A 24,185-nucleotide genomic window follows, 5' to 3' on the forward strand; every position below is an offset into this window, starting at 1 on the left:
ACTCTAGCTCTATCCACAGACCCCGTACCATACGGCACCCTTGCAAGAACAGCAGCTTGAACAGGGAATTAACAACCCTCTCTCAAATGCAAGTTCTGTTTCACCCACTCAAAGCACTCAGTGAAACGTTTGAACTTTATTCCAACAGATGTGGTCTGTAGTGATTTAGTTGGAGCCCAGGTCAGAGGGGATTACCTCGAGTCCTGATGGAAGAGGCCAGCTCCCCTTTGCCACTGACCGCTCCAGCACTGGAGAGCAGATGCTTCAGAGAAAAAGCATGAGGTACGCTGCCCAGTACTTGGCAAAGAAACGCAAAGGCATCTAACAAGAACTGGAAGGGCATCCCTGGTTTGACACGTTCTCATCAGCAAGAGCTCCTGGTGAGCCACAGTCCCTGCGTGTTGCAGCAACTGCAGTGCTCAAGACCAATGCTTTACCTCCACTAAACTGCATCGATACGGGAAACACTGCAGCGCGTATGCATGGGGAACAGCATCGCGCAAGGAACGGACAGTTAACGGCAGCCTTTGGCGATGGCAGGTGTGAGCAGTAGTCACAAACTGAAGACTTCTGCAGTCATCTGCAGGTACTGGGCACTCCCAGTTTTGATGGCCTGGGCGTTGGTTGTTTCACACAAGCATGACATCCTCCTCTTCAACTTCAGATCCTCCCTTGCCAGGACCATGGTAACACTGAACAGTCCCCACAGTAACTACAAACTTTTAACCTCTTTTGGCTTCATTCCATTTCTTTTCAGTGGAAGTCTGCAATAGTTTTTCAATATATTTTGGGGGATTAGCAGTGTCACTTAAGGCATCCCTTCGCCCCACCTTTCTTCCCAAGTCAGACACGGTCCTGTAGAACCTGAAACATTCTGCACATCTTCAAAGTGCTCTGACGGAATAACAAAGCTTCCTCTGCAGCCTGAACCAGCATCTTAAATTACATGTATAAAAAAAAGTGACAGCTAGCGTTGTCTTAAGAGTAGATACTGCATTTGCTCGTAAAAACAATATGAAGGAAGATGTACTGATGAGCTGTCTTCTGTCGGAAGTAACTGGGAGCAGAGAGATCCAACTGCTCTAAACTTAAGCTGAGCAAATTTGATCAGATTAGACTTCAAAACTGCGAGAAGAGTTAAACACAGCAGCACCATATTTACAATGCCACTGAAATCTTTATTACCCATTTTTAAGATAAGACAAATTGATTTAAGACTTCAGAGCACTCAAATGGTTTATCAGCTTCTTGAATATCGGCACAGTTTTATGGTCTATGCTGCCATATCAAAATGAAGCACCACAATGTTCACCTCTGTCCGTAAAGCTTTTCACTACCACTGAGGGATCAGGTGATCAGAACGAAAGAGACAGCGAGCTACGTCTTGATGGCGTCTTCAGGTGTGAATGTGTACATTCCTAAGCACCAAGAGATTCACCCAATAAGCAAGTCTGAAACCCCTCTTCCAGAGAAAACGTATTAATTCATACTCTTCACAAAAGAAGTTACATAAGCAAAATGTCTGGGGAAAAAAAATCACCATAAAATAATAAAAGACAGTATTCTCTAAGTGGTGGACCAAAGGCGATAGGCACACTTTCAATAGTTTTCAGAACAACTTCAGTTTATGATATTGTAATCCTTTACAGATATTTCCAACGTAGTATGTGTATCTAAATAGAACCATGGATTGCATGACCTTAAGTTCCCAATAAGCATTCCATGGCAAAGACAAGCAAAGACCTTCCTACCAATGTCCACAACGCTTATGTACACATTATGATTAGCCCTGGCCTACAAGTCCTACCCTAAATGGGCCAACTGGGTGCTCGATACCATGCTGCCGTCCTTGCCCTTCACCACCGCAATCCACTTGTTACCTTGTCCTTACTGCTTGCCACATCCCTCTATCAGTTGTTTAGGCTTCTCGCCCACTTGGACAGGACTCTCTTGGTGGTAGGCAGGGTTCCAAGCACAACGGGGGCTGATCCCTGAACACAATCACTAGGATACCACTGCTAGAGACGTGCCAAGTTTGAACTTCAAATAAGCAACCCTTAAAATGTTGTTATCGTTTCTGTATACCAATACCCTGAGCGACTGGAAAACTGTCCCAAACTGGGTAACTACGTGCTACTGAAGAACACAGTAAAGCCATTTTTCAGTGTTGACAGCATTACAAGTGTGAAGTTTGATCAGTAGAAATGGCCAACAGAAACTCGTTTGATTTGGAAAGTCCGTGTTATTCAGACAGTTTTGGATGCATCAGCCCAAAGAGATTTGACTTTAAATTTACAAGTTGACACAGAATTTTACTAGAAATTAAAACCTTTCCACAGCATTCAGAAAACAACTTCCAAATGTAAAGAAAGTAAGATTTATCACATGGAAAATCTGCTTTTAAGGAAGAGTGTGCTATTTCACCCCTTCCAGAGGATGCATCAACAAAGGCTTCAGATCTCCCAGTGACCTGGAAGCACACCAGCAGTGCAGATACTGGGTGAAGAATAAAATATGCTGCTGTAATAGCAGTGGGTTAACCCCAATACTCACAGGAAGCTTTGTGAAGGCAGGATTGGTGACATGTTTTCCAAAGGCATCTTCCTGGAATTGCAGCAGCTGCACCACCAGCCCAGCCAGTGTTTTATTGGTAGGAGCATCTGCTTGAACATACTGAAAGAAAAAAAAAAACACACGCTTACTTGGGATAGATGATAATAAACCATAAAGACTGATTTACTAATTCCCCAGACTGCTTTATCAGTTGTAGAGGACAGTTTAAGATTTCAGGATCACTGTGTGGCTGGGGCGGGTGTGCATGTACAGGAGGAGCAGCAAGCACAAACATTCTTCAAGCTTTACTCTTAAAATATAGCATAAACCTGTGAATCATCATCAGTTCAGTACGGCTGCCGGTGTTTTACAGATAGAGATTAACTACTTCAATCTGATTTGTAGTTCCTAATAAAGGAACAGACTAATTCTGGCCCACACACACACAAAGCTTTCTACAGCAACTTTACAAGCTGCTGTAATCAACTACTACACATCAATCCTAAGAACATCCATTTGGTACTACACAGCACGGCATGTAGAAATAGAAAAACTGATGCAGACAGCTATATTCACCACGCTTTGCAACAGTGTAAGCATTTCCCAAGGTTATGCTTCTAATAAAATGCACGTATGTAAAAGGGGAAGCCACAGCATGGAAAACAAAAAGAAGTCCCACGGCTGCCGAGTTTTCATCGCTCCTAATATTACACTATTCACTTACTGGATGTAATCTCCTCACCATGCCAGAAGACTTCTAAGAGTAGAACAAACGTTACTTGTTCATATAGAATATGAAGTAATATTAGCTACCCTAGAGTCATATAGCTGGTAACACTACGAACCACACGGCCTTTGCTCTTCCCTCAAATCACACTCTTCTAAAGCCCCGTAAAAAAATTGTTGAGGGCCAGAACCCTCCAAAGTTTAAAGCAGTGGTGTTAAACAGCAGTCAGATCTTTCCAAAGCACCATCTACGTAGCAAAAGACACTACAAAGACACTGACTTTTCCATGAGAATTTTACAGTAGCCGACTACCTCGAGATGCAAGTTCCTTCAGCACTTAAGAGGCAAATGACGTATCCGAGAAATTAAATCCTAGCAACTCAAAGGACACAAATACGTGGAAGGCTCCCCAGGTGTCCTGCCCGGTGTATAAAACCTAATCTAGAAATATGAGCCTATAAAGAACAGAAGGCTAAATTTCCAAAGCGACATTTTTCTTCGCCCCCTTCCCTCCCCCCGTGAAAGGCAGGCAATTGTGACAATTTTATCCAGTTAATAACTCCTATCAATTCACATCAGCTACCACAGAGATATGAAGCAGCAATAACAGCCGGTCTTTATTGCCATTAGAATCCAGTTGAAGATAAAGACTTTTGCTCTCAGGCTTTTTAAAACCTCTAGACCTCTGTGCTCCTTTCAGCTGGCAGCTATTTTCTTTATAATTTTTGGACTAGAAGCTCCGTGTGCTGCAGCTGAATTCACCGGAGCAGTTTAAGCAATCTTTTGTTGGAATTACTGATCCTAGACAGGATGGCAAAATGGAGCATGTGACTCACTCTGATGCCCCAGTTAATCCAGCATCTTTACTTAAAAACCCATCGCAGCCTCTGCATTAACTTGCCAGGTGCTGCAGCTCAGCGGGAAGCATGCCATTCTCTTGCCTTTGTTACAAGTGCTCAAATTCTCCAGCACGGAGGCACAGAATAATACTTAAACCCCTATCACTGTATTTGCCAGAACCCTTTTTATCAGCATCCTAAGGGCTGCTAAACCAAGAAGGAAGATTACCAAAACACATACAGTGCTGTGTATTTTTATACCTGTTAATAAAAGATTTTTTTTTGTATAGTTGAAAAATCAGTGCCTATCACACCCAGGATGCGCACAGATGTAGTGTATCACAGCTAACAGCCCTAAAGCTCCCATCATTTCGCATGTTCAACCTTTGCACCACCACCTTTTGATCGTCTGAATAAAACTCCGAGCGTTTAGTTCAACTCTGCCAATTATAATGCAATCAAACAAATGTAAATTAAAAGGTGCAAGCAAACCAGGTTATCTGCTAAACTACAGATTTAGGATCTGCGCAAGCATGAAAACAAAAGCGTAGCAGATCGAGTGCCAGACTTCACGTTAAATAATCCTATTTCTGTTACCAGGACAGCTTTGGTCTAGAACACAGTCACAGGCCGTACACATTAAATATGTTCAAAGAGCAAAGCTGCCGGTTCCACCTGAAGCCCAGCTATTTCAGGCTCTGCGCCACCGAGCTGTAAGAGCGACAGATACATTTTCCCTGTAAAAGAGCACACTGTAGCTTTAGTTTTGCATGGGAGGCATGCTGCAGGAAGATTAAAAAATAATGCAGAAGTTGCTTTTGCATATCTCCTGTGAAGCTACGCAGCCTTCATCATTCTGGCAACACTGAATAGAGAAAAACCCTCGTAACCATTATAAATCTTTAATGGGAAAAAAACCATACTGCTACATTTGCTTTTTTTATGTGGGTTAAAGGTCTTAATGCTTTTTGCACCAAGTTTAACCCAGTTTTTTGTTAATACTATACTATAATAAGCACTGTAAGCTGTACTACAGTAAAGCACCAAAAATGCATACAGTGCAACAAGACCGAAAGCATTAATGGCTCCTTCTAACACCGAAATAGAAGTAGAAAGCAATTCCGTACTTATGGCCATCATTTAAAACAAAACAAAACCACAATCACCAATCCAAAACTTGGGATTTGACAAATCCACCTCTCAACCCACAGAGTCTACTTAAACTCGCAGCTTCTTCAGGGCAACTAGGACAAAACTGCCTCCAGCACAACCCTCTGGCTACGGTTCTCTCAACTTCCAGTTTGAGGAGCCAATAAACCATGGGAAGATAATTAATGAAAAACATAACCGTAGAAGGAAGTTGTTCTTCACACAAACAAGCCAACAAAAACAGAAAGTGAAAATCAATAACGAAACAATCAAAGTTTAGGATTTCCTAGTAGGGTTTGTCACTCGTAAAGGAGAGTCACCACGACAATGCTGCCTGCTGTAAATACGTGATGCCTCGGAGCACCCGGCACCACAAGCTCAGTCAAAAGACGGAATCCGGACGAGGTGGTGTTCTTGTACTGACTTACTGTCATTTTTTTCCCCAAAATGTTCTCCTCCAGGAAAAAAAGTTTACAGGAGAATATGCCTGGGAAGGGGTGTTCTGAGACATTCAAAGTTTTTCAGGCACTTTACTTGCAGATCCCATATTTACCTCTTTCAGGAGGCACTGACAGCTGGAAGCTATCAGAAAAGACAACATTAGGAACCCCTGGTTCTATTTTGCACTGCCACTATCTTGCAAGGTTTTTTTTACAGAAAACTCATTACTTTGCCTGAGGATCCTCCTAAACAATAAGGGGGAAAAGAAGAAGCCTTCAAAAGGAAACACAAAAGCCAGCTTTCAATCACCTATGCACACTAACCAGCAATACAAATGGATCTTTACATCAGTAAGAATTTCTCGATCAATACGCAGTGGGTTTTGGGGGACCGCAGAGGACTGAAGCCACAACATATCTGCAAGTTTCCCACCAGTCTTCACAGCAGACAGAAGCAAAAAATGATTCTGCAGCAAATAAAGGTCTTTAAACAGCAAATTCCAGAAGACAGAAATTATGCCCTGTTGCTAGACACACAGCTCTGGCGTAAGAGGATTTTATTCCAGTGCCGAAATACCAAAGCCCCATTGACGCAGCAAAGATTGTTCTAACACTTCCACGTTAATTAGAAATACAAAAACACCCATGTATCCTGAAACAGAAAACACGTATGGTCAGAAGGCTTTCAGTATAACTCAAATAATTCAAGAATAAGAGAGCAACCACCAGCAGAGGAAATCACTTCCCTTCACCAGCAAGATTTGCCATTGCAGCTGCACTGGAAAGCCTTTGTTACGGATGTCAGGGACAGACTCGTGTACCCGGTTTTGATGTGGTTACTGACCTCAAATAACCACATTACAGCTCTGCGTTGTAGCCCTGATGCACAAAATCCTTTCCTTCCCCTAAAACAGCACATTTCAGCTCAGATCGCTGAACAAGATACTTTGATTTAGGTTATAACCCTTGCTTGTTTTTTAACGGCGAGAACACAAAAGAGCTGCAAACACAGAGCAAATCCTCCCTCAGATTAAATCAGAGTCAGTGACTGAAGAAATACTTGATAAGGTTGGCACCGACACGAGAAGTCAGAGCCAGTCGAAAGATAACTACAGATCCTCTAAATTCAGCCCTGGCTGGCGGCGAACGAGCAGGTGGTCTCCAAACAGACATCTTCAGCCAGAACAACTGCCATTTCCTAACAGCTGCCAAGAAGCAGCTCGTCCCTCCTCGCTGTTGGGATGAGGCTTATTAATAGAAGGGCATAAAGGGATCCCACGCTGCTGCCCATCCTCACCGTCCTGTGGTGAAACAGGCGTGCTCCGCTGGCATCAGCCCATCACCTTACCACAGCGCCACGCTCTATTAATGCGGAAAGAAAACTTATTGTTCTGCACTCGGTATTAGTGCGAGCAGCTCTCCGATACTCAACAAACGACCCAGAACTCCAGGTGATGGCACCTCCCCATACTCTGCGCGGTTTAGTGTCTATACGGGCAGCCCATGCCGTCCCCTCTTCTGACTCGCCCTTTGAGACAACACTCCCTTGTTCTTTAAAAAACAAAACACCCTCCTTCCTGCCCACCAAAAAATCAGTCTTCCAACTTTCTGTCTCAGAGGGGCAGGGCACAGCTTTCAGAGCCACCAAGGAGCTGAAGCTCCTGCAGGCCAATATACTGAATGGGACATGATGAGCGCACTGAGAACGGTCCTTAGGGGCGACAGCTCCAAGGCCAAGCTTAGTTTCTGCGTCCTTAATACATATGCAAAAAAACCCAACCAAACTATCTCAGGAAGATATTTTAAGTACAAGAAATAACTCTGCTTTATGACAGGCCCTTTTTAATACGAGCAATTTGTTGCTTAATGTCAAAGGAACTACCTAAATAACGCACCATATTAGAGCTCACCAAGCATTAATACAATAAAAAGTGAATTGCCCAGTGTACCTTTGAACTAAAAACTTCTGCTCATAGCGGACACCTTGATGTCACCAGAGGTAGTCTACCCAAACACTATCAAAGCCTGTCAGACCCCCAGGCCTTAAAAACCACAGCATGAACCAGTTTCCAACCCTCCCCAACACAAGCTCCCCACGCACACCGTCTTTCTGCACGCCCAGGGAAGGGCCTTCCTCACCACCAGCGCTCGAGCCAAGAAGAAACGGGGCCCAGAAGGTTTGTGTCAGGAAAACAGTACGTCCTTTCACAGTAACGTGGGGTTACAAAACCCACATCACGCCCAACCGATTTTATCATCAAAGGATCTCCGACGGAGGCTGACCACACTGTCTAGGGAGCCCACTCCTCCCCATTAACCAGAGTTTTCCAGTATCTACTGCGAGTTTTCCATACTACTATTTAAACCTCTTAGTGTTTTAGACGTGCTCTAGAGACACAGAGAAAAGACTTGTCTAATCTAGAGACAAGAACGAGAAGGTTTGCAATTGCAGTTCTCCAACTCCCTCCTTGCCCATCCCGACTTCTGGATCCTGGACCAAGCGTGCTGTGGCTCTCGGGATTCTCTCCGCCTGCTCCCCAACATCCCCGGAGCTCCCACAGCTGGACACAACACCTCCGAAAGCGGACGGCTTCGCCACTGCCCAGATGTACACTTTAAGAGTATAAACTGGACAAAAGTCAGCTATAATCACCACACACTTTCCTGAAAGAAGTCATGCGCCCACAGCAAGATGAAAACAGACACACAACAGACTAAAGTCTGCACATCAAAAGGGAATTAACTCTTCCATTTAGAGCATTTAGTGTACATCTTTAAACACTGTTACTAAGTATCAGTTTCCTTGTCTTCCCAAACAAAAATAATTTTCCTTTTTTTTTTTTTTTAAAGTATTTTACACAGCAGTGTTTTGAAATTTACTTGCCTAGTAAAGATCTCGTCTTGGCCCAATTCTAACTGCCTTCCAGAGTTTCAGAAATAAATACAACCATCTAATCTTTATAACCAGTAATACCGTGTAAACTAATTATAATAAAGAAGTTTCTCTCTGGCACACAAAATGAAAGCTCCCGTTCCTGAACTACAGATAAGAGGCCCAGCCAGGCCAATAAGGCAAGAACCAGCTTGCCCGGAGAGTTTTGATTCACAACAGCACGGGACAATAACCGTTAATGCTTTTCATAAGGTGACACGCTCTTCTGCAAAATGGCAGGCGCCAGTTCAAAGTTATTTCAAAAGTTTATTGTATTCTTGTGGGTGTTCGGTTATGAAAGGAAAGAATGCTCCTCCCCAGAGTCTAGAAACAGCGGAGATTCACCCTCAAAACACAGAAAAATGAAATATATACTTTTATGTTACGATTTCTTATTATTTATTATCAACATGAACAGCTTAAGCTGCTCCCCGCCATCGCACCGACTGACTGCAGCAGCACTGGAACAAGTTATGTGGAAAGACCAGTATGACACACCTCCGAACATGTTCTGGGTTTCACCCCCGACCAGGTCAGGCACGTGTTTCGCAGCCCTGCCACGTTGATGGGTGCCCATCAACGGCACCCAACGAGCGCTGGGCAGACTCGCCCGCGGGTTACCAGCACCGGCCCTACGGAAGGATGGAGGAATGGACTGCAAGGCTCAGGTAAGCGTAGAGACTAAAGCACCTCCAGGTCACGCAGCATCTCCCCTGGACATGGCTCTACCCCAGCTAACGCTCTTCCTAGGAGTGCTACAAAGCTGTCCACAGATATTCGTCTTCTGGAACGTTCACCTCAGGCAATCTTTCAAGGCTTAGGTAGTGAAAGCAAGTTAGAAAATCATCATGCGGGGAAAACACTTGAAAAGAAAGCAAAGAAACCGAGAAACGCAGCAAACGACGAGAAAGAGGAAGAGAACAACCAGGGCCACGAACAGCAAGCGGTGACACGACCAAAAAGTGAACTCGCTGGGAGTACAAGCAACGTGCACCAGGTTCGGTGAAACAGCATGAATACCTTTCTTTTTTTTTCTCCTTTTTTTTTAAACACACTTTAAAGACGCTTCAGGGGCGCGGTTTAAATTAAAACCCGTACAAAACCTTGGCGAGCTGAGCCGGGACTTGCCCGCACAAGGCACCCAGGGCTGCGGTTCGCCTCGCTGCGATCGCGGGGCACCGGCCGAGGCACGGCGGCCCCGCGGGAGGCCGGCCCACCCCGGGGTGGGGGTAGCGGGGTCCGGGACCGGCTCTCCCGGTTACGGTCGCGCCGCCCGGGGATCCCCCACCGACACCGCCCCGCCGCGGGGCCGGGCCAGGCCGCGGCTGACAAAGGCCGGCGACGGGGTCGGCCCCCCCCCACCATCTCCCCGCCACCGGGACCCCCCCTCCCCGGCGGGAGGGAACCGTGAGGCGCCGTTTACCCGCCGCAACCCCCGCACCTTCTTGTAGTGCTTCCCCAGCCAGACGCGGACCGAGTCGAGCTGCGACACCGTCTCCGGGCTCTCCCAGAACTTCCCCGTCGGGCCGCCGTCCTTCCGCCGAGCCACCGACAGCGCCGCCACGCCGGGGCCGCCGCTCACCGCCACGGCCGCTCCCGCCGCCGCCGCGGCTCCGGTGCCCGTCCCGCCGCCCGCCGCCACCGCCGCTGCCATTGTTACCCTCGCCGAGCGCCGCCACCGCGGCCCTGCGCCTCCCACCCGCCTCACGCCGCGCATGCGGCCAGCGGCGGGCGCCACGCCCCTTCGGGCATGCTCGGCAACGCTGTCCCTCCCTCACCACCGCCGCCGTCTTCGCCCACCTCCCTTCCCGCCCCGCCGCGATCGCACCGGCCCGGTACGCTCCGGTCCTCCCGGTACGGCGCAGCCCCCCCCCTCCCCTCCCCCGCCCGCGCCTCACCGCCCCGCCGCCCCTCCCCCACGCGGCACGGCCGCCATCTTAGCGCATGCGCAGACCGACGGGTTTTGGCTGAGTGAGGGAGGGCGCCCTCTTCCTGCGCACGCGCCCGGGCGTCCCGCCGAGCTCCCCCCTCCCTCCGCCCCGGCGCATGCGCGTTCCCTCACTCCGCCTCGCGGCGGCCGTTGGCGCCCAGGTACCGGCTGGGGAAGGCTGGCGGTGTGCCCCGGGACCGAGACGCCCCCGTCAGTGCCCCGGGACCGGCTAGGGAGGGCTGGCGGTGTGCCCCGGGACCGGCTGAGGCGGGGTGCTCAGGCACCCCGATGGCTCTGGCCCCGGCCCCTCGCACCCTGGCCGGTCACAGCAGCCCAGCCCTTGCACTGTCCGACGAGCGGATCCGTCGCCCGGTGCCGTGAGTCAGTGATCGCACGCGCAGGAGAGACGTTGGTTATTGATGTCAGGGTTGCTCAAGCCTGCGTGGTCGGTGGTTTCCCCACAAATCGAGCACACGGCACCAAGAAACGACAAGGTATTTATACAGTTAACTGTGTCAGTAACGCACAATATTCACAGCCCCCAGCGGTCATTGGGCAGTTTCTTCCTCAATCTTAAAGGTTCAGCTCCTTTTAAATTTACCACACACCCTCAGAGAGGATGGGGCTTATTTGCATAGAGGGCTTTCTGACTTAGGGGCATGATTTTTAGTATTAAAATGAAGACGGTTCCCCCAAAGAACACGTGGTTCTTACCAAGTTGACAACATACATACAACACCCTAATCGTTGTTATTAAGGTCTGGTTGCCCCGGGATGTCTCTGATCAAAGGATAGCGACGTTGTACCTCATCGCCCAGCTGAGCAGGGAGTCTTCCCTTTTACCAGTCTCTCAGTCCTTCTCCAGGGATACCAAATGTTTGCTCTTCTCATTAAAGGTAATTTAGTGTCCTTTAGGTAAGAACTTGACCTAATACAACATCAGCTAAGTTTCTTCAACACTTCCACAGCCAGCTTACCCTGTGGTGACTTTTCAAATCCCTCTGCTGCACAAGCGGTGCGCTGAGGAGTTGGAGTGTTTCACTTCATTTAAACGTGTCCGCCCTTGTGCTGGCACAGCTCTTGTCACCTCTGCTTGTTCCTCTGTGGTTTGGCTTCCGCCGCCTCCACGCAGGACCAGGTTGAGGTAGGCAGGTTACTCCTGGTAGCTCCAGGCTGTGGAGGCTGCAGGTCCGATCTGCTCCGTAACATTATGCTGGTGGGTATGTTGGGTGGAAATAAAACAATTTCTTCTGTTTGGTGCATCCTGGCACTCTGCTTGCACTGGGCAGTGGCAGGCTGAAATTTGTGATAACACCTTTTTGGCAACAGATTTTGTCTTATAAATATCTTTTCTGTGCTGTGGAAATCAGCACAGTAGAGACCTGCGTACCCTTTTAGATTTGCTCCTCTACCTTAAGGACATCTTTAGCATCAGACCTTCGTAAGGGACAACAGGACAGCTGATCCTCAGGCAGGGCTGCAAGGATGTGTGACCAAGCTTTTTTTTTTCCTCCTGTATTTCTGAGGACCGTTGACCCCTTACTATCGGCCAGAGAATCCTCGCGTTCCTAAGCAGAAACGAAATGAGCAAACACCCCACAGGCTTCAGACACCAGCCCAGGCTGTTTGTTCTCTCATGGGCTGCCGCAGGGTGCAATGGAGCACCAGTGAAACCATCCTCAAGCAGCACGGCTGAGCTGTTCCTACGGCGCCTAAAGCTCTACACAGAAGGAATGGCACCTAACAAGTAATGTTTTGGAAAAAAAAAGTGGAAGACAGGGAAATGGAGCCTCAACTTTCAAGGTTTAGAAGAATGTCACCTCTCCACAATGACAAGGACTGAAAATGACAAGATAGCTCACGTGTAAAGAAGGTGGAGAGCACTAAGCGTACAGGTAGCTTAGTTGTAATTCACTATTGCACCTCAGCTAGAAAAAGAAGCTCTTCCAAAATTCTCATCCATGTACTTACTGGAAAGAAAAGTGAAAGTATCATAATCGTGAGCAATTCTTTAGATGGGTTATGGGGAAATCTATCACATCTGAGCCCCTTGAACTACAGCACGCTGGGGGACAGGCTCATAACGTGTTCATGCGGCTCCAGGTGTCTGAGTTGCAGCACAGGAGCAGAAACTCTTGAAGTCACGATTGCAGCTGTGCCCCTTGCGTCTCAGAATCCCCGTGAGGGAGCGTGAGAAAGGGAGAGCGGGAGGAACTGAGGAGAGAAGGCAGGCAGGAGTAGGAGGGGAATGGGAGTGTGCTGCACACACCCTTGTTTTCTAAAAGCTCTCCCAAGTCAATAAAACAAATGCGGATTTGCATGGCTGTGGAGACTAAGGAAAAGTTTTTACTTCAGATACATCAAAGATGGCGATCACAGAATCCCAGAAGGCAGGGGTTGGAAGGGACCTCTGGAAGCGGACAAAGCTGTGGCAGTCCTGCAGGATGCAGACACAGCCAAAGAGGAGAAGAGGCCCAGGGGCACAGGTGGAGCCAGCTCACATGATGCAGACTAAGACACTGCTCCTTTCGGCTTCAAAAATCAGGTAGTTTAAAATAGCATGAACAAACCTGCACCAAACCTCCACTGCTGGTAAGTTAGCAAGTTTGACTTACCTTTTCATGATCACAGCTGGTCCCATGGAAGGAGTTGTTGTGAAGCAATGCTCCCCCGGTTTCCTCTTTTAAAATCATTTAGCTTGGACTCTCTACTAATGTTTTATTTGCGAATCCAACCATTCACAACACAAAAATGCTAAAAAAATGACAGGCAAAAAAAAAAAATCTATAATCACAAAACACAAAAAATTTCAGTGAAGAAATTTGAGTACGTTTCCATGATTCGCTCCTATATTCAACTCCAGAAAAGCAAGAACAATGAAGTTGGGGACTTCTCCAATTTTCATATTTTTTTGAACTAACCTGAAGAAGCAGCAACATCCTTGCTCCACCCAACCAGTAACAGAAATCCACACCCAGGCGTGGCCGTGCGCCACTTCACTCTGCAGCTTTGCGCTTCCTTTTTGAACTCTCCCTCATTTCACTGCCTCTGTACCCATTTTGGCACAAAGTAGACCACTTACTGCCAGGTGCCGGGTTGTGGTTACCCCTTTGCAGGCTGCCAGCGGCGCAGCAGAGCACCGCCACGGTGGTGAACAGCAGCTCTGCGCTGCCTGGCTCTGCAGCACGGGGTAGCACCCAATCATGGAGGTTACAGAACGTAACTAGGCAACGCTTGGGCATTCTACTGCCACTTTATCAAATGTTATCCAATACAGAGACAAAAAGCTCTTCATCAAAATCACAATCCCCGTATAAAACCATCCCTGGCCTTGCTACAGGCTGCATCTGTTCCCCCTGCCCCTAAACACGCCAACCCAGAAATGAATATTTGCGAGAAAGGACACTTTCAAGATACAGAGAATGATAAAAACAACCAAACATCCAGAAATCTGAACTTCAGAGACCATTTTGAAAGGCAGCAAAGCAAGTCTATTCCATAATGAACCGGTAATAACAGCTTTATTTTGCTCTAGAATGTAAAAAAAAAATCCCCAAATCCCAAAACTTCCTTTGCTCAGGATCATCATTTAAGTGAGAAGTTTTAGTCTAGCTGGAACATCCTGGTCACCTCAGCACAGATTCCGGTTCCTCTTAGCAGCAGTAGCGGTCGTTCCGATACTTTCTGGTGGGACATTCATGAGATCGATCAGGTCTGAAGCTCGTTCCCTGAAGGCAGTTCACTGCCCTGCTCACCTTCAAATGGCCCTGCTGGTGCTCCCTCTGACAGAACGCAGGTTCTTCTCAGCTGCACAGCTTCTCAGTGGCTTGCTGCCAAAATCCCTGAGACCACGGCTTCGCTCCAAGGAGAAAAGGCAATTCAGAAGTGACACCTTACAATTGTCTGACTTTTTGGATCTGTTTTGTTACAGCAAGGATACTGCAAGGCAACCGTGTGTTATGAAATGGCCGTGCGGTGTCTGTGAAGGAAGCCGATACAAAACTTGGATTATGCCAGGCAAGGGGAACCTGATTTTCAAGTACTTACGAGGTTAATTTTTCAAAGCTGTGTTTTAGAGTACTCGCCATGCAGCCTTCTCCTTCCCTTCTCCTCACCCCGTCTTTGGTTCATACCAAATTCACGAGAGTTCCTCAGATCTCCGCGGCATCTGGAAATGGATCCAGGAGTGAACGAGCACCACCCTGAAACTGGCTTCTAGCCACAAAGGACCTGATACAGCCACCCAGTAGGCACTTCTGTAAAGATCAAGACTGAACAATGCTGTTTTCTTTCTACTGTTGGAATTAATTTTACTTAAATGTCCCTTCTTCTGTCTGTAGCAGCACCTAACCTTTCCGTGACAAAGCAGCTGAGCCTTGTTTTTCAGAGCTGACCAGAAACTGGTCTTTTCCAAAAGCACTATCCCTTGGAGGTCTAGCACCGTAGCTCCACCCAGTGCCTAAACCCCTCCTCATCTGGAAATCTTCTCCTCTGCTGCTGAAATGAGCTCCAATGGAGCAGTGCCACACACTGCTGGTGCTCCACCGCACCAGACCAGCAGACAGCCACTTGTCACTGCAGCATGCGTAGCTAACACTTCATCTACACCACGGGCCGGGTTTGTCGGTGTTGATGAGCTTTCCTGGGTTGCAGCGCTGGACCACAAACTCCTCTTTGCTTTTACTGCCATCCGTTTGCAGGTGCACATCTGAAAATTGCATCCTGGTGAGGCTGGGGGTGGCAGTGTCTACAGAGGTAGGCCTGACGCCCTGCTTATTGCTGGAGAGCCAGGGCTGAAAGCCAACCTGGCCACGGCCATCCCCACTTGAGCGCTGGAGAAGACCCTGGTATGCAGAATCTGAAAGTGGAAACGTGCGAGGCTCCCACGGCTGTATGTTCTGTGGAGCAAAAAGGAGAGAAGGGAGAAGGTGCTGAAATTAAAAGCCTAGAATCAAGTACCCAAGGAACTCTACGATACCACCTTCTCCCTGTCCATGCCCTTCTGCTGAAGGGCCAGCAGATTCAATTTCAAAACCTTGCTCTAAGTTGGTCAGGGTGCCAAACCAAAGCCAAGTTTTAAGAGCAATGAACACTGTGCACTATGGCATTTCCTGGATCACCCGGTTCAGCTTTCCATTGGTATCAAGACTACTGCCTCGCCTTCTAACTGATATTGCTATTTTTCATAGTTTCTTTATCCGAAAGGCTTCCAAAGCCAACACTGTGCACTTGAGCCCAAAACAAGGACAGATCTGGTATGAAAGGTCAGGTTGTGCTTCTAAGTCCACCCCTAAGGATGAGGAGAAGTTCAGTTCCTCTGGAAGTTTCAGAATTTAATCCTTAACAAAGTTATGTCCTTCTACCAAAAAGGATCCCATGATGCGTGCAACTGCCTGAAACTGTTCACTGTCTTGTAGGGGACTCATCCCCACCCACCAGGGGTAATCTCAAACACTGGGGCAATATCGTTTTAGAATTATTTAAACTGTGGCATAAAGAAGAATAATTTATCCCATGCCGAATCCTTTAGCCAGCCCAGTCTCAGCAGACAGACAAGCTGAATTACTTTTTGAGCAGTGCAAAGCTCATGCGGCTTTCAGAAAATTTACTTCATACACCAGTAAAATTGTTTTAGAAAAGAACATGCAAGCGGAAGCCAGCTGACATTTGTAACAGCGTAACCTCACCTGTGTTGCTTCCTTGGGCATTTCCAGGGAAGCTCTGGTTTCTTCACCACAAGACAGCACCGCTCCGCTCCTACCGCGGATGGAGAGGGATTGTGAACCATTGCAAGTCTCAGGGCCGTGCAAGCCAGGAGAAGGGTGCGCGTACAGGTCATCAAGGCAACTAAATCCGGTGACTGGAGGCGCTGGCGGAGGCTGCCCAGCCCATTGGCCGTCTGCTTTGCTGGAGCACCTAAAGGAATGTAGTATTTGGAGCACAGTTATACATGTATAACAAGAAACCCAAATAAATATGAGATCACTGTACTGTGAAAAACGTAAGCTCTATCCCCTCTGTACAATCAGATGAGATGATATTGCTCAATTAGTGCTTTAACTAATTAGCCCTTTCTCTCCTATCATCTCTTCGAAGGGCATCTTTTGGCTTCTTGGGCTGTCACTGTCCATTTCACTCATCCCGCGCACAAAGAGAACAGCTGAGCATTAAGAGAGAGTAAAACCTCATGAAAAGATATATGACACAATGAACACCACACCAATGACTAGAGAGAAGACTGCTATAGCTGAAGCTACCCAGGGGGACTCCAGCGTTCTTCCCCAGGGCAACTACGCTATCGTGGCCTTTTTCCAGGTGCATGGATAGCTAACGATGTGAGTTGTCAGTCCTTCTCCCCGCTCTGCTGCAACAACTTGTGAAAACATCAGACAGCTTCAGCTCAGGTAGAGGCAGGGATCTCAAAAATAGGAAACTCTCAAAACAGAATGAAAGCAGAGATAAACCTACTACTGTCCCCGCTGAAGGGACAGCAGAGAAGGATTCAACTTTTACCCAAGGAGACAGAATGCCTGTACCTCTGGACACCGAACAGGTTGTTCTTTGTGCAGACAACAGGTAAAAAGGTGAGGAGATACAGCAGATAACTTGAAAATGGTCTCTGTAGCAATAAGTTCTGTCAAATATATTAAGTAAGCCAGAGGAGAAATGCTTGGAAGAGGTATGAAGTGCTACCGTTAACACAAAACTCTCAGCTCAAAAGCCTGAGCTTGGTATGAAGCTAATTTTTAGCAGGAGTGACACGCTGCGTGACTATTCTGCTGATTAGGCCTGACTTTAATCAATGTTTTGCTTCTATTATTCAATAGGCTTATATGAGCAAAATAACAGGCACCCAAGGATTTCTTCATTCGAAAGGAACTTCCTGAGCCAGGATCTCTGTACAATTTAAAATGAAGAACAGAAAGCCACCTTCTTCTGAGTCTGCTAGCAAGAACAGTACCTGCTTCCTCGCTTGTGGGAAGTGGCGGCTGCCCAGGAAACCCAGCAGGCTCGTTCCAGACCTTCGTATTTGGAGTGATGACTTGAATACATCTCATCAGAAGTATCCTCCAGCTAGGAAGAGAAGTTTTGTCTGAGTACTTGAAGCATGAAATCTCACCTGCAAGCCAAGCCTACAGTTCTAGAAATCCAAGTAAGCAATATCTGACCCATTCAAACTGTCTGGGACGCAGCACACACACTTGGCATCGCTACCTTGTTTTCGTCCTTTTCATTACGTACTGAATTGGGAACTTGTTCGTCAGACTGACTTGTCAGGAGACAGACACAGGCTGTTGTGTGCACCGTGTAACAGCTACCAGGGGCATTCAGCTGCACACAATGGCAGGGTTTGTTCGGCCTGCAGCTAGCAGCCATGCCCCACAGCTGCCACGCCACCACAAGCCTCCTCTCTGCTGGCCTTTCACTGCCTCCAGATGCGACTGCACCCAGCAGAACTGAACAGCTTTTTGTACAGCGGCTCTGCTTACTGGGCTGGCAGAACTTAATAACTGGTAAAGACCAACCCTGGAGCTACTAACGTGCCATTTGCAGGTTCTGGGAATGGCTACAGACATGTGAGACAAATTGACAAAACTGTTTTCCTACCTCGGAGTCCCCGTGATCGAAAGGCTCCAGTTCCTTGAGCTCTACCATTCTCCAGCTGCAAGGGGCAACACAAGCTAGAGATCACTTCAAGGAAAAACATGCTTGGTACTAGCGTGTAAATCCAAACAACATTAATCACTGTTTTTTTAATGAAATACTTTCTATTTTCATCCATTAGAGATAATTTCCAGATGTCATTTCATTAAGAGGAGCAGCCCATTCTGCCCAGCTAGTGCTGTTTCCCCCCATCACCCACAGGAGGGAGGATCAGTAAGGCCTGGCCTGCAGATACCTTGGTACTACGATCTCTTTGTACGGAGGCTTCCCCACTCGAGCAGCGGCTGCCATCGACGTTGGGATCACAATGTTGTCAATGTCGTAGGAACATTCCGCTTTTCTTCTTTTTGAGGCCACCTGAAACACAGAATGAAGAGAAAAACCCCACGCAGAAAGTTAATGTTGGCACAAAAGTGACCTTGGAATGCACCTTCTCCGTAAGCACAGCGGGTTCTTCCCACTGTCACTGGTGTCCAGTGGCATTTTGGTCACGTCACAACCTCTGTGGTGTGGTTTGCTCCTATATGAAGCAGGATAACACTAACCCACCTCAGGGGGTGGGATTTCACTTATAACTTTGTATATATTTAGGTCATCTATGTAGCAAAAAGAAATAATTTAAACAGGCAATGATGATGACGATGTTGATTCAAGAAGGAAGAACCTGTCATTTCAATAGACTAAAGGAGCTGTACTTGTTTCGCCTTGCAAAATACGGGCTGAAAAGGAAAAGGCAAACCATGTAAACCCATGGAAGCACGCCACCTTCCTGAGCCAGGGGATACTGCTGCTGAGACACAGAGGGGAGTATCACAGCATTTGGGCTGGGAGTCAGAGCATTGCCAAACGGAGGAGCAAGGCTCTGGGACAATGTCTGGGGAACAGTGGGATGAAAAGACCCCTGAATAGTTTCGAGGTGCACTTTGATCAGTTTATAAAGAGGTCCATATACTGGTAAGGATGGCAAGTCTGCGCCCCCGTCCTGCAAGGCGTCCTTTGCTCAGGGTGCTTGGAGAGCCAGGAGTTACTCAGTGCCTTCCTAGAGAAGCGGTTGGTGTGGGATGTATTTTTTCATCCCGTCTCCACTTGTAGAAGAACAAGAAGATGTTAAAGCTCATCTCTTGGCTGATGTTCCTTCTTCATATGGGGAATTCCATAGTGGTTAAATCTCTACTATTTATTTGTGGCCAAATAAAACGGTAACATTATGTGTATGTAACTATTTGCTTACAAAAAAAAAAAAGAAAAGGAATCAGTAGAGTATTGTCAGAACTAAAGTTGAAACCAGCCCATCTGGCGGGGGCAGCAGCGCGACAGGCACCTAGCCAGCCCCACACTGCCCCAGGAAAAACAAAGCAAGTAGCTGTTACTGTCTAACAAACACCAACATCCAAACTCATTTCCTAGCAGTCTGTTAGCAGTAAGAGCCCATCTGAATTCCCAGCGAGTTTGCAGCCCTAAGGCGACCCTTGGAAAGGGAGGCGTCCCCCAGCTCCTCTCTGAGGCTACTCCTTTTCGGATTCATTTGCCACAGCTTCTGTTTCAACTCACCGTTGCCGAGTCGCCAGCGAAAGGGGTTTGGCTGGAAGAAAGGGCTGGAGGAGCCTCTGGGTACAAGGATGGTAGGTGGTGCAAAGAACCGTATTTATGTGCCTGAGGACTGGAAACAGGAAAGCTGTGATGGGACATTCCTTCGAGCTGCCTTTTGCCTTCAAACAATGAACCTGTTAATAAAAACGAGAACAGAAAAACAAAGGCGAAGTCAGGCTGACTGGGGACTGGCCGGTGATGTCGCTACCCCGTGAGGTCACCAAACCCGCCCCGGGGAACGGAGCGGAACACACATCGGCACTAGAGAGCACGTGTAAAACTGAAGCCTCAAGTGAAGCGTCAGGGCTCTGTGGCACTGAAGGCGCTAGCCCAAAGGTGTTCCTTCTGGTGGGCGTTCCCAAAATAAAGCGGAGGGTGACAGAGGTGTTACAGCCATCAAGAACTGCACCTCTTGGTCCCAGATCAGCCGCCTGAAAAGCTTCCTTCACTGCAGAACTGGTCAGGCTGCTCCTGGTTCGAACAATCACTCTGATGAGAAACCACGCTGGTTTTAAGACAAACGTACTCATCTCCCTGAAGTCCTACATAACCGCAGCTTGAGATGCTTCTTCTACATCAGTTAACTTTCTATTCTTTCTGCCACTCGGGACTGCCTTATTCCATGCTGAATACCACAAACGGAGCAATCTTCCAGCCTATTGAGCCCAATTACTCCACTATCCAAATCGTTCCTAAAGATCTAGCGTGGTGAGGCTCTTAGTTAAAAATATATGAAAATCATCCTGCATTGCTGCATCATCCATTCAAACACACTCTTCACGGTAGGTGTCTACACAAACACCAACCCCTCATACACGCTGCCCATAAATAATAACAGGTTTTGTGTAGTCTTGTGGCTAAACAGTTGAAAAAAAGAAGGAGGTATAAAGATAAACCAGTTAAAAGCAAAGAGCTGCTGACCAGTTAATAGAATCCAGACTGGTGCGTTACTGAAGCATCCTCTAGTAGGTCCCTCATGTTTATTCAACACTAACCACCTGCTTGTTCTACCCTCATCACACCCAGAGCCGATTACTGGAAGGGTGATTTCTCTCCAGAACACTTCTCCTGCAAAACATCATCCATCCCCATTCAAAGCTAAGTAACCTCAGCTCAGGCTGATTAAACATCATTAAATCAAATTGTAGCTCAGATCGTTAGGGCCAAACTCACCCAGCCCGGGGCTGCTGAGGTACTTTCAGAATGGAAGTTGTTCTGGTTTTAAGGTTGGGTTTTTTTGGTTGGTTGGTTGTTGTTTGTTTTTTTAATGCTGTCTGGTTTGCTCGGGATCGTGTGCATCAGCAGCCACAGAACATAAAAAGTATTCCGGATGCAGTACCTGTGACCCATAAGAATGTCAAGGACGCGGCCAGCTTGCACTCTGCACGTTACATTACTTTCAAAAACTGATTTGGCATAAACCCACGCCTTTTAAAAGAAAGCCAATGGAACACCAAGCCTAGTTCATTTGAAAACCAGGATGTGTTTTAGCTGGGTTTCCCTCTTCCTGTCCTGAAGCTGGTCTGAGTCTTCTGTCACTTACCTCAAGCTACAGTAGGCCATTTAATAAAAGAAAGAATCACCAGCTCTGATGGGCTGGTGGAAAAAAAAATCAGGCTTTCCAAAGCAGTAAGAGCAGCGTGCAACTGGAACAGCAATTGCTACCACAGCAGGAAAAAAACCACCACAATTTTGCCAGGCAAATACTGACCTATTCTGATTTCAAATAAAGGTTCATAAGACGCTTCCTTTTGGGTTGCTTGTCCCCTTGAAAGAAATGCACAGAATAGCAAGATTTATTTATTTTTAATACCTTGGCTGAGGCCAGTATTTCTGTGTCCCTCCAAGGGGGTCAGAATTTCTGTAGTTTGCAAGATGCTGGACTCAGGCACTTAGATGTTACTGTACAACAGAGTTCAAATGACCTTCCCTGGAAGAAAGCGAGCTACTTCCTCCACCCTGCCTTGACTGGCTGTCCTCAGGTACTGGCTGAAAGTCCACATTTAATTTTTTAACTTCATCTCAAACTCCATTTTGCTTAACTTACGGGAGGCAAGCAAGAGCGAAGAGTGTAGCTTTGGGAATGCGCTGTTAGTCGGATCTTGTTTCTTTCCAAAATGGGACACCTTCAGTGTCCTGAGTTCACGGCTCAGCAGGCTACGCAACCCGTGTTCTCTTAATAAGGTTTCAAAGAGCAGGTGGAGAGGGTTACCTGAAAGCAGAGAAACCAAGTTATTTTGGCAAGCACAAATTCCCCTCTTCATACACACAGCGCTGCATACATGTCATTAGCAATTCACGTCTGTCAGCACTGCAGTAAGAATGACGTGACACAGCTAACTCAAGCGCGGCTGACCGCAGGCTCTCTCGCCCCGCACATGCTGCAGCAGAGTGAACAGGATGAGATGGGATGAGGATGAGGATGACATGGGATAAGGATGAGGATGTGATGAGATGAGGATGTCCCCAGAAGAGCAGCCTCTGCCCGCTGCAGTCCGACAGCCAGCAGCACCTGATACTTTGCCCTTAAGCTTCCTCATCCTAATGCTATGCTAACCTGAATTATACCCTGGCCACATTACTGGGCACTTGTTTGCATCATTATTTAATGAGCAGAGGTGAGCTTATACTTCTTTTTTAATGATAAAAATATTTTTTGAGAGATGTTCTCATAGTTGCACAGTAGAAAAAGCATTTTCCTCGCTGTCTCTTAACCTACTCGATAACTCCTCAGTGCTCTTCCACGGTTAAAGGCACTAGCGTGCCGCCGCTGCTATCATCCTCCAGGTATTTAAACAGAGACTAAATGTTAAGATTCTACAGAGCATAGTTCATAAAACAACCAGAGAGTGTGTCTAGAAGGCCACAGATGTTTAAATACCAAGTGCTTAGACTCAAACAGCAATTGGTGCTAGAGGTCCACCAAACAGGTGCCGCAGGGCCTGTCAAAACCAGCGTTAGGGTTTGAGTTGGTCAAGCAGCCCTCCAGGGTGGGGGTGTAGCAGGAACTGACACCAGTTGTTCTGCAAGCCTCCAGAATTAGGATGTTCCTTGCAGGAGACAGAGAACTGATCCTAAAGGAATGATCTAAGCTTATGTGAAATGGGACATGGCAACTCCCTCAGATGCAGGCCAAGACACAGGGTGGTTGCCGAGGCTCAGAAAACCCCGCGGGCTGAAGATGTGTGTGGTTCTATGCACAGCATCACAGGACATTTTTCATTATCCTCTAGAAACATGCTTACAACTGTTGGTGCATCTGTAACCTCCTTGGATGCAAGGAGGGAAAGCAAAGCGGGCCATTGCACAGTGAGGGATCCTCTGTCACTCGATAATGGGTGATCTACTCACCATGAGACAGAGAGAGGACGGGGTGGAAGCCGGAGTCCAGGAGGGCTACGCGCTCCTCCAGGGACATGGTATCAGGGTCTATTGCCTGGACAGAGGCTTTGCAGCTGCACAGGATGCAAGAGTTGGGCCATTCGCAGCTGCACTTCATGGTGAGAGGTTTCAGCGGCTAGCGGAAGAAAGGAGATCCAACATTTAGAAAGGGAAACGTGCTTCAGATGTAAGTAAAATTGAAGTTCAGCCCCAGCACCTCCAGTCTGCTTTCTATACGCACACTAGTGTCCATTCCCCAAAAAGCAAAGCCAGGCAAGTTTGAAGAACTGGGGAAAACCCCTCAAAACCAAATCTGTAACCAAGAAGCAGATTTGCAGGGTGAAAAAACAAAGTCAAGAGCCAGGATCAACGTGAAGAGAGCGTGCAAGTACTACCATGGATGAAATACCTTATCAAAATAATACCCTGTATTGAATTGTGCGATTCTTTACTGCTCTTCCCAAGCCAACAGAGCTGCTCCTCTGTGACTCCAGTGAAACCGCAATACTTAATCATTTTCTTTTTAAAACTTCAAACACATCCGTGCCTTTTCCCGTCCTGCTTTTCCTCATCTTCCATAAAGGCTTTGTGTAGCCCTGATGCTTCAAACCCAACGTGATAAAAACCCGTGAGGCAAGCAACCCACCACCAGCAGCATCCCTCGCTCTGACCAACAGCGTCTTAATGCCCACTTTTCCTCGCTCACCCGTTGGAAGCATCAGCTGCAGCCACAACAGCCCTGAGGCCTTTGTTCAACCGTGTCCCCCCACTGTTGCTAAGACACTCCCTACGCCTCTTCCCCATCAATACACCAGACGAGGGAGCATTAATAATGCTTTTACCTACAGCCTAAGCAGACTGACTTAAAAGTACTGGCTTTGAGCTCTGGTGAAACAAAAGGTCAGGCCGGGAAAAGTAACACAACTTTTAACCTTTTTGCCTTAAATCTGCAGCTTGTTAAATACCTGTTACTTGTAAA

At 47.3% G+C, this 24,185-nt stretch overlaps 3 protein-coding genes across 5 annotated transcripts in view; 1 reads left to right on the top strand and 2 right to left on the bottom strand.

Moving 5' to 3' along the window:
• Positions 1–10,388, bottom strand: part of SMARCC1 (SWI/SNF related BAF chromatin remodeling complex subunit C1) — a 90,610-nt gene extending 80,222 nt beyond the window's left edge. Inside the window, exons 1-2 of one of the 3 annotated variants that reach the window (XM_075082032.1) lie at positions 10,082–10,388; positions 2,554–2,673 (exon numbers count right to left, since the gene is read on the bottom strand). In XM_075082032.1, the coding sequence (XP_074938133.1) occupies positions 2,554–2,673; positions 10,082–10,357 (396 nt within the window). In that variant the 5' untranslated portion in view covers positions 10,358–10,388. The remainder of the gene's footprint in view (positions 1–2,553; positions 2,674–10,081) is intronic. The other 2 variants (XM_075082031.1, XM_075082033.1) reach the window with 2 other exon arrangements.
• DHX30 (DExH-box helicase 30) overlaps positions 1–24,185 on the top strand; it is a 215,867-nt gene that overhangs the window by 131,900 nt on the left and 59,782 nt on the right. The gene's annotated exons all lie outside the window — the stretch shown is intronic.
• Positions 14,073–24,185, bottom strand: part of LOC142052271 (KAT8 regulatory NSL complex subunit 1-like) — a 28,689-nt gene continuing 18,576 nt past the window's right edge. Inside the window, exons 6-13 of the mRNA XM_075082034.1 lie at positions 23,177–23,342; positions 21,873–22,037; positions 19,787–19,959; positions 18,471–18,592; positions 18,179–18,233; positions 17,532–17,644; positions 16,258–16,486; positions 14,073–15,468 (exon numbers count right to left, since the gene is read on the bottom strand). Of these exons, the coding sequence (XP_074938135.1) occupies positions 15,169–15,468; positions 16,258–16,486; positions 17,532–17,644; positions 18,179–18,233; positions 18,471–18,592; positions 19,787–19,959; positions 21,873–22,037; positions 23,177–23,342 (1,323 nt within the window). The 3' untranslated portion in view covers positions 14,073–15,168. The remainder of the gene's footprint in view (positions 15,469–16,257; positions 16,487–17,531; positions 17,645–18,178; positions 18,234–18,470; positions 18,593–19,786; positions 19,960–21,872; positions 22,038–23,176; positions 23,343–24,185) is intronic.

The sequence above is a fragment of the Phalacrocorax aristotelis genome, chromosome 2, assembly GCF_949628215.1.
Source record: "Phalacrocorax aristotelis chromosome 2, bGulAri2.1, whole genome shotgun sequence".
Lineage (NCBI taxonomy): Eukaryota > Metazoa > Chordata > Aves > Suliformes > Phalacrocoracidae > Phalacrocorax > Phalacrocorax aristotelis.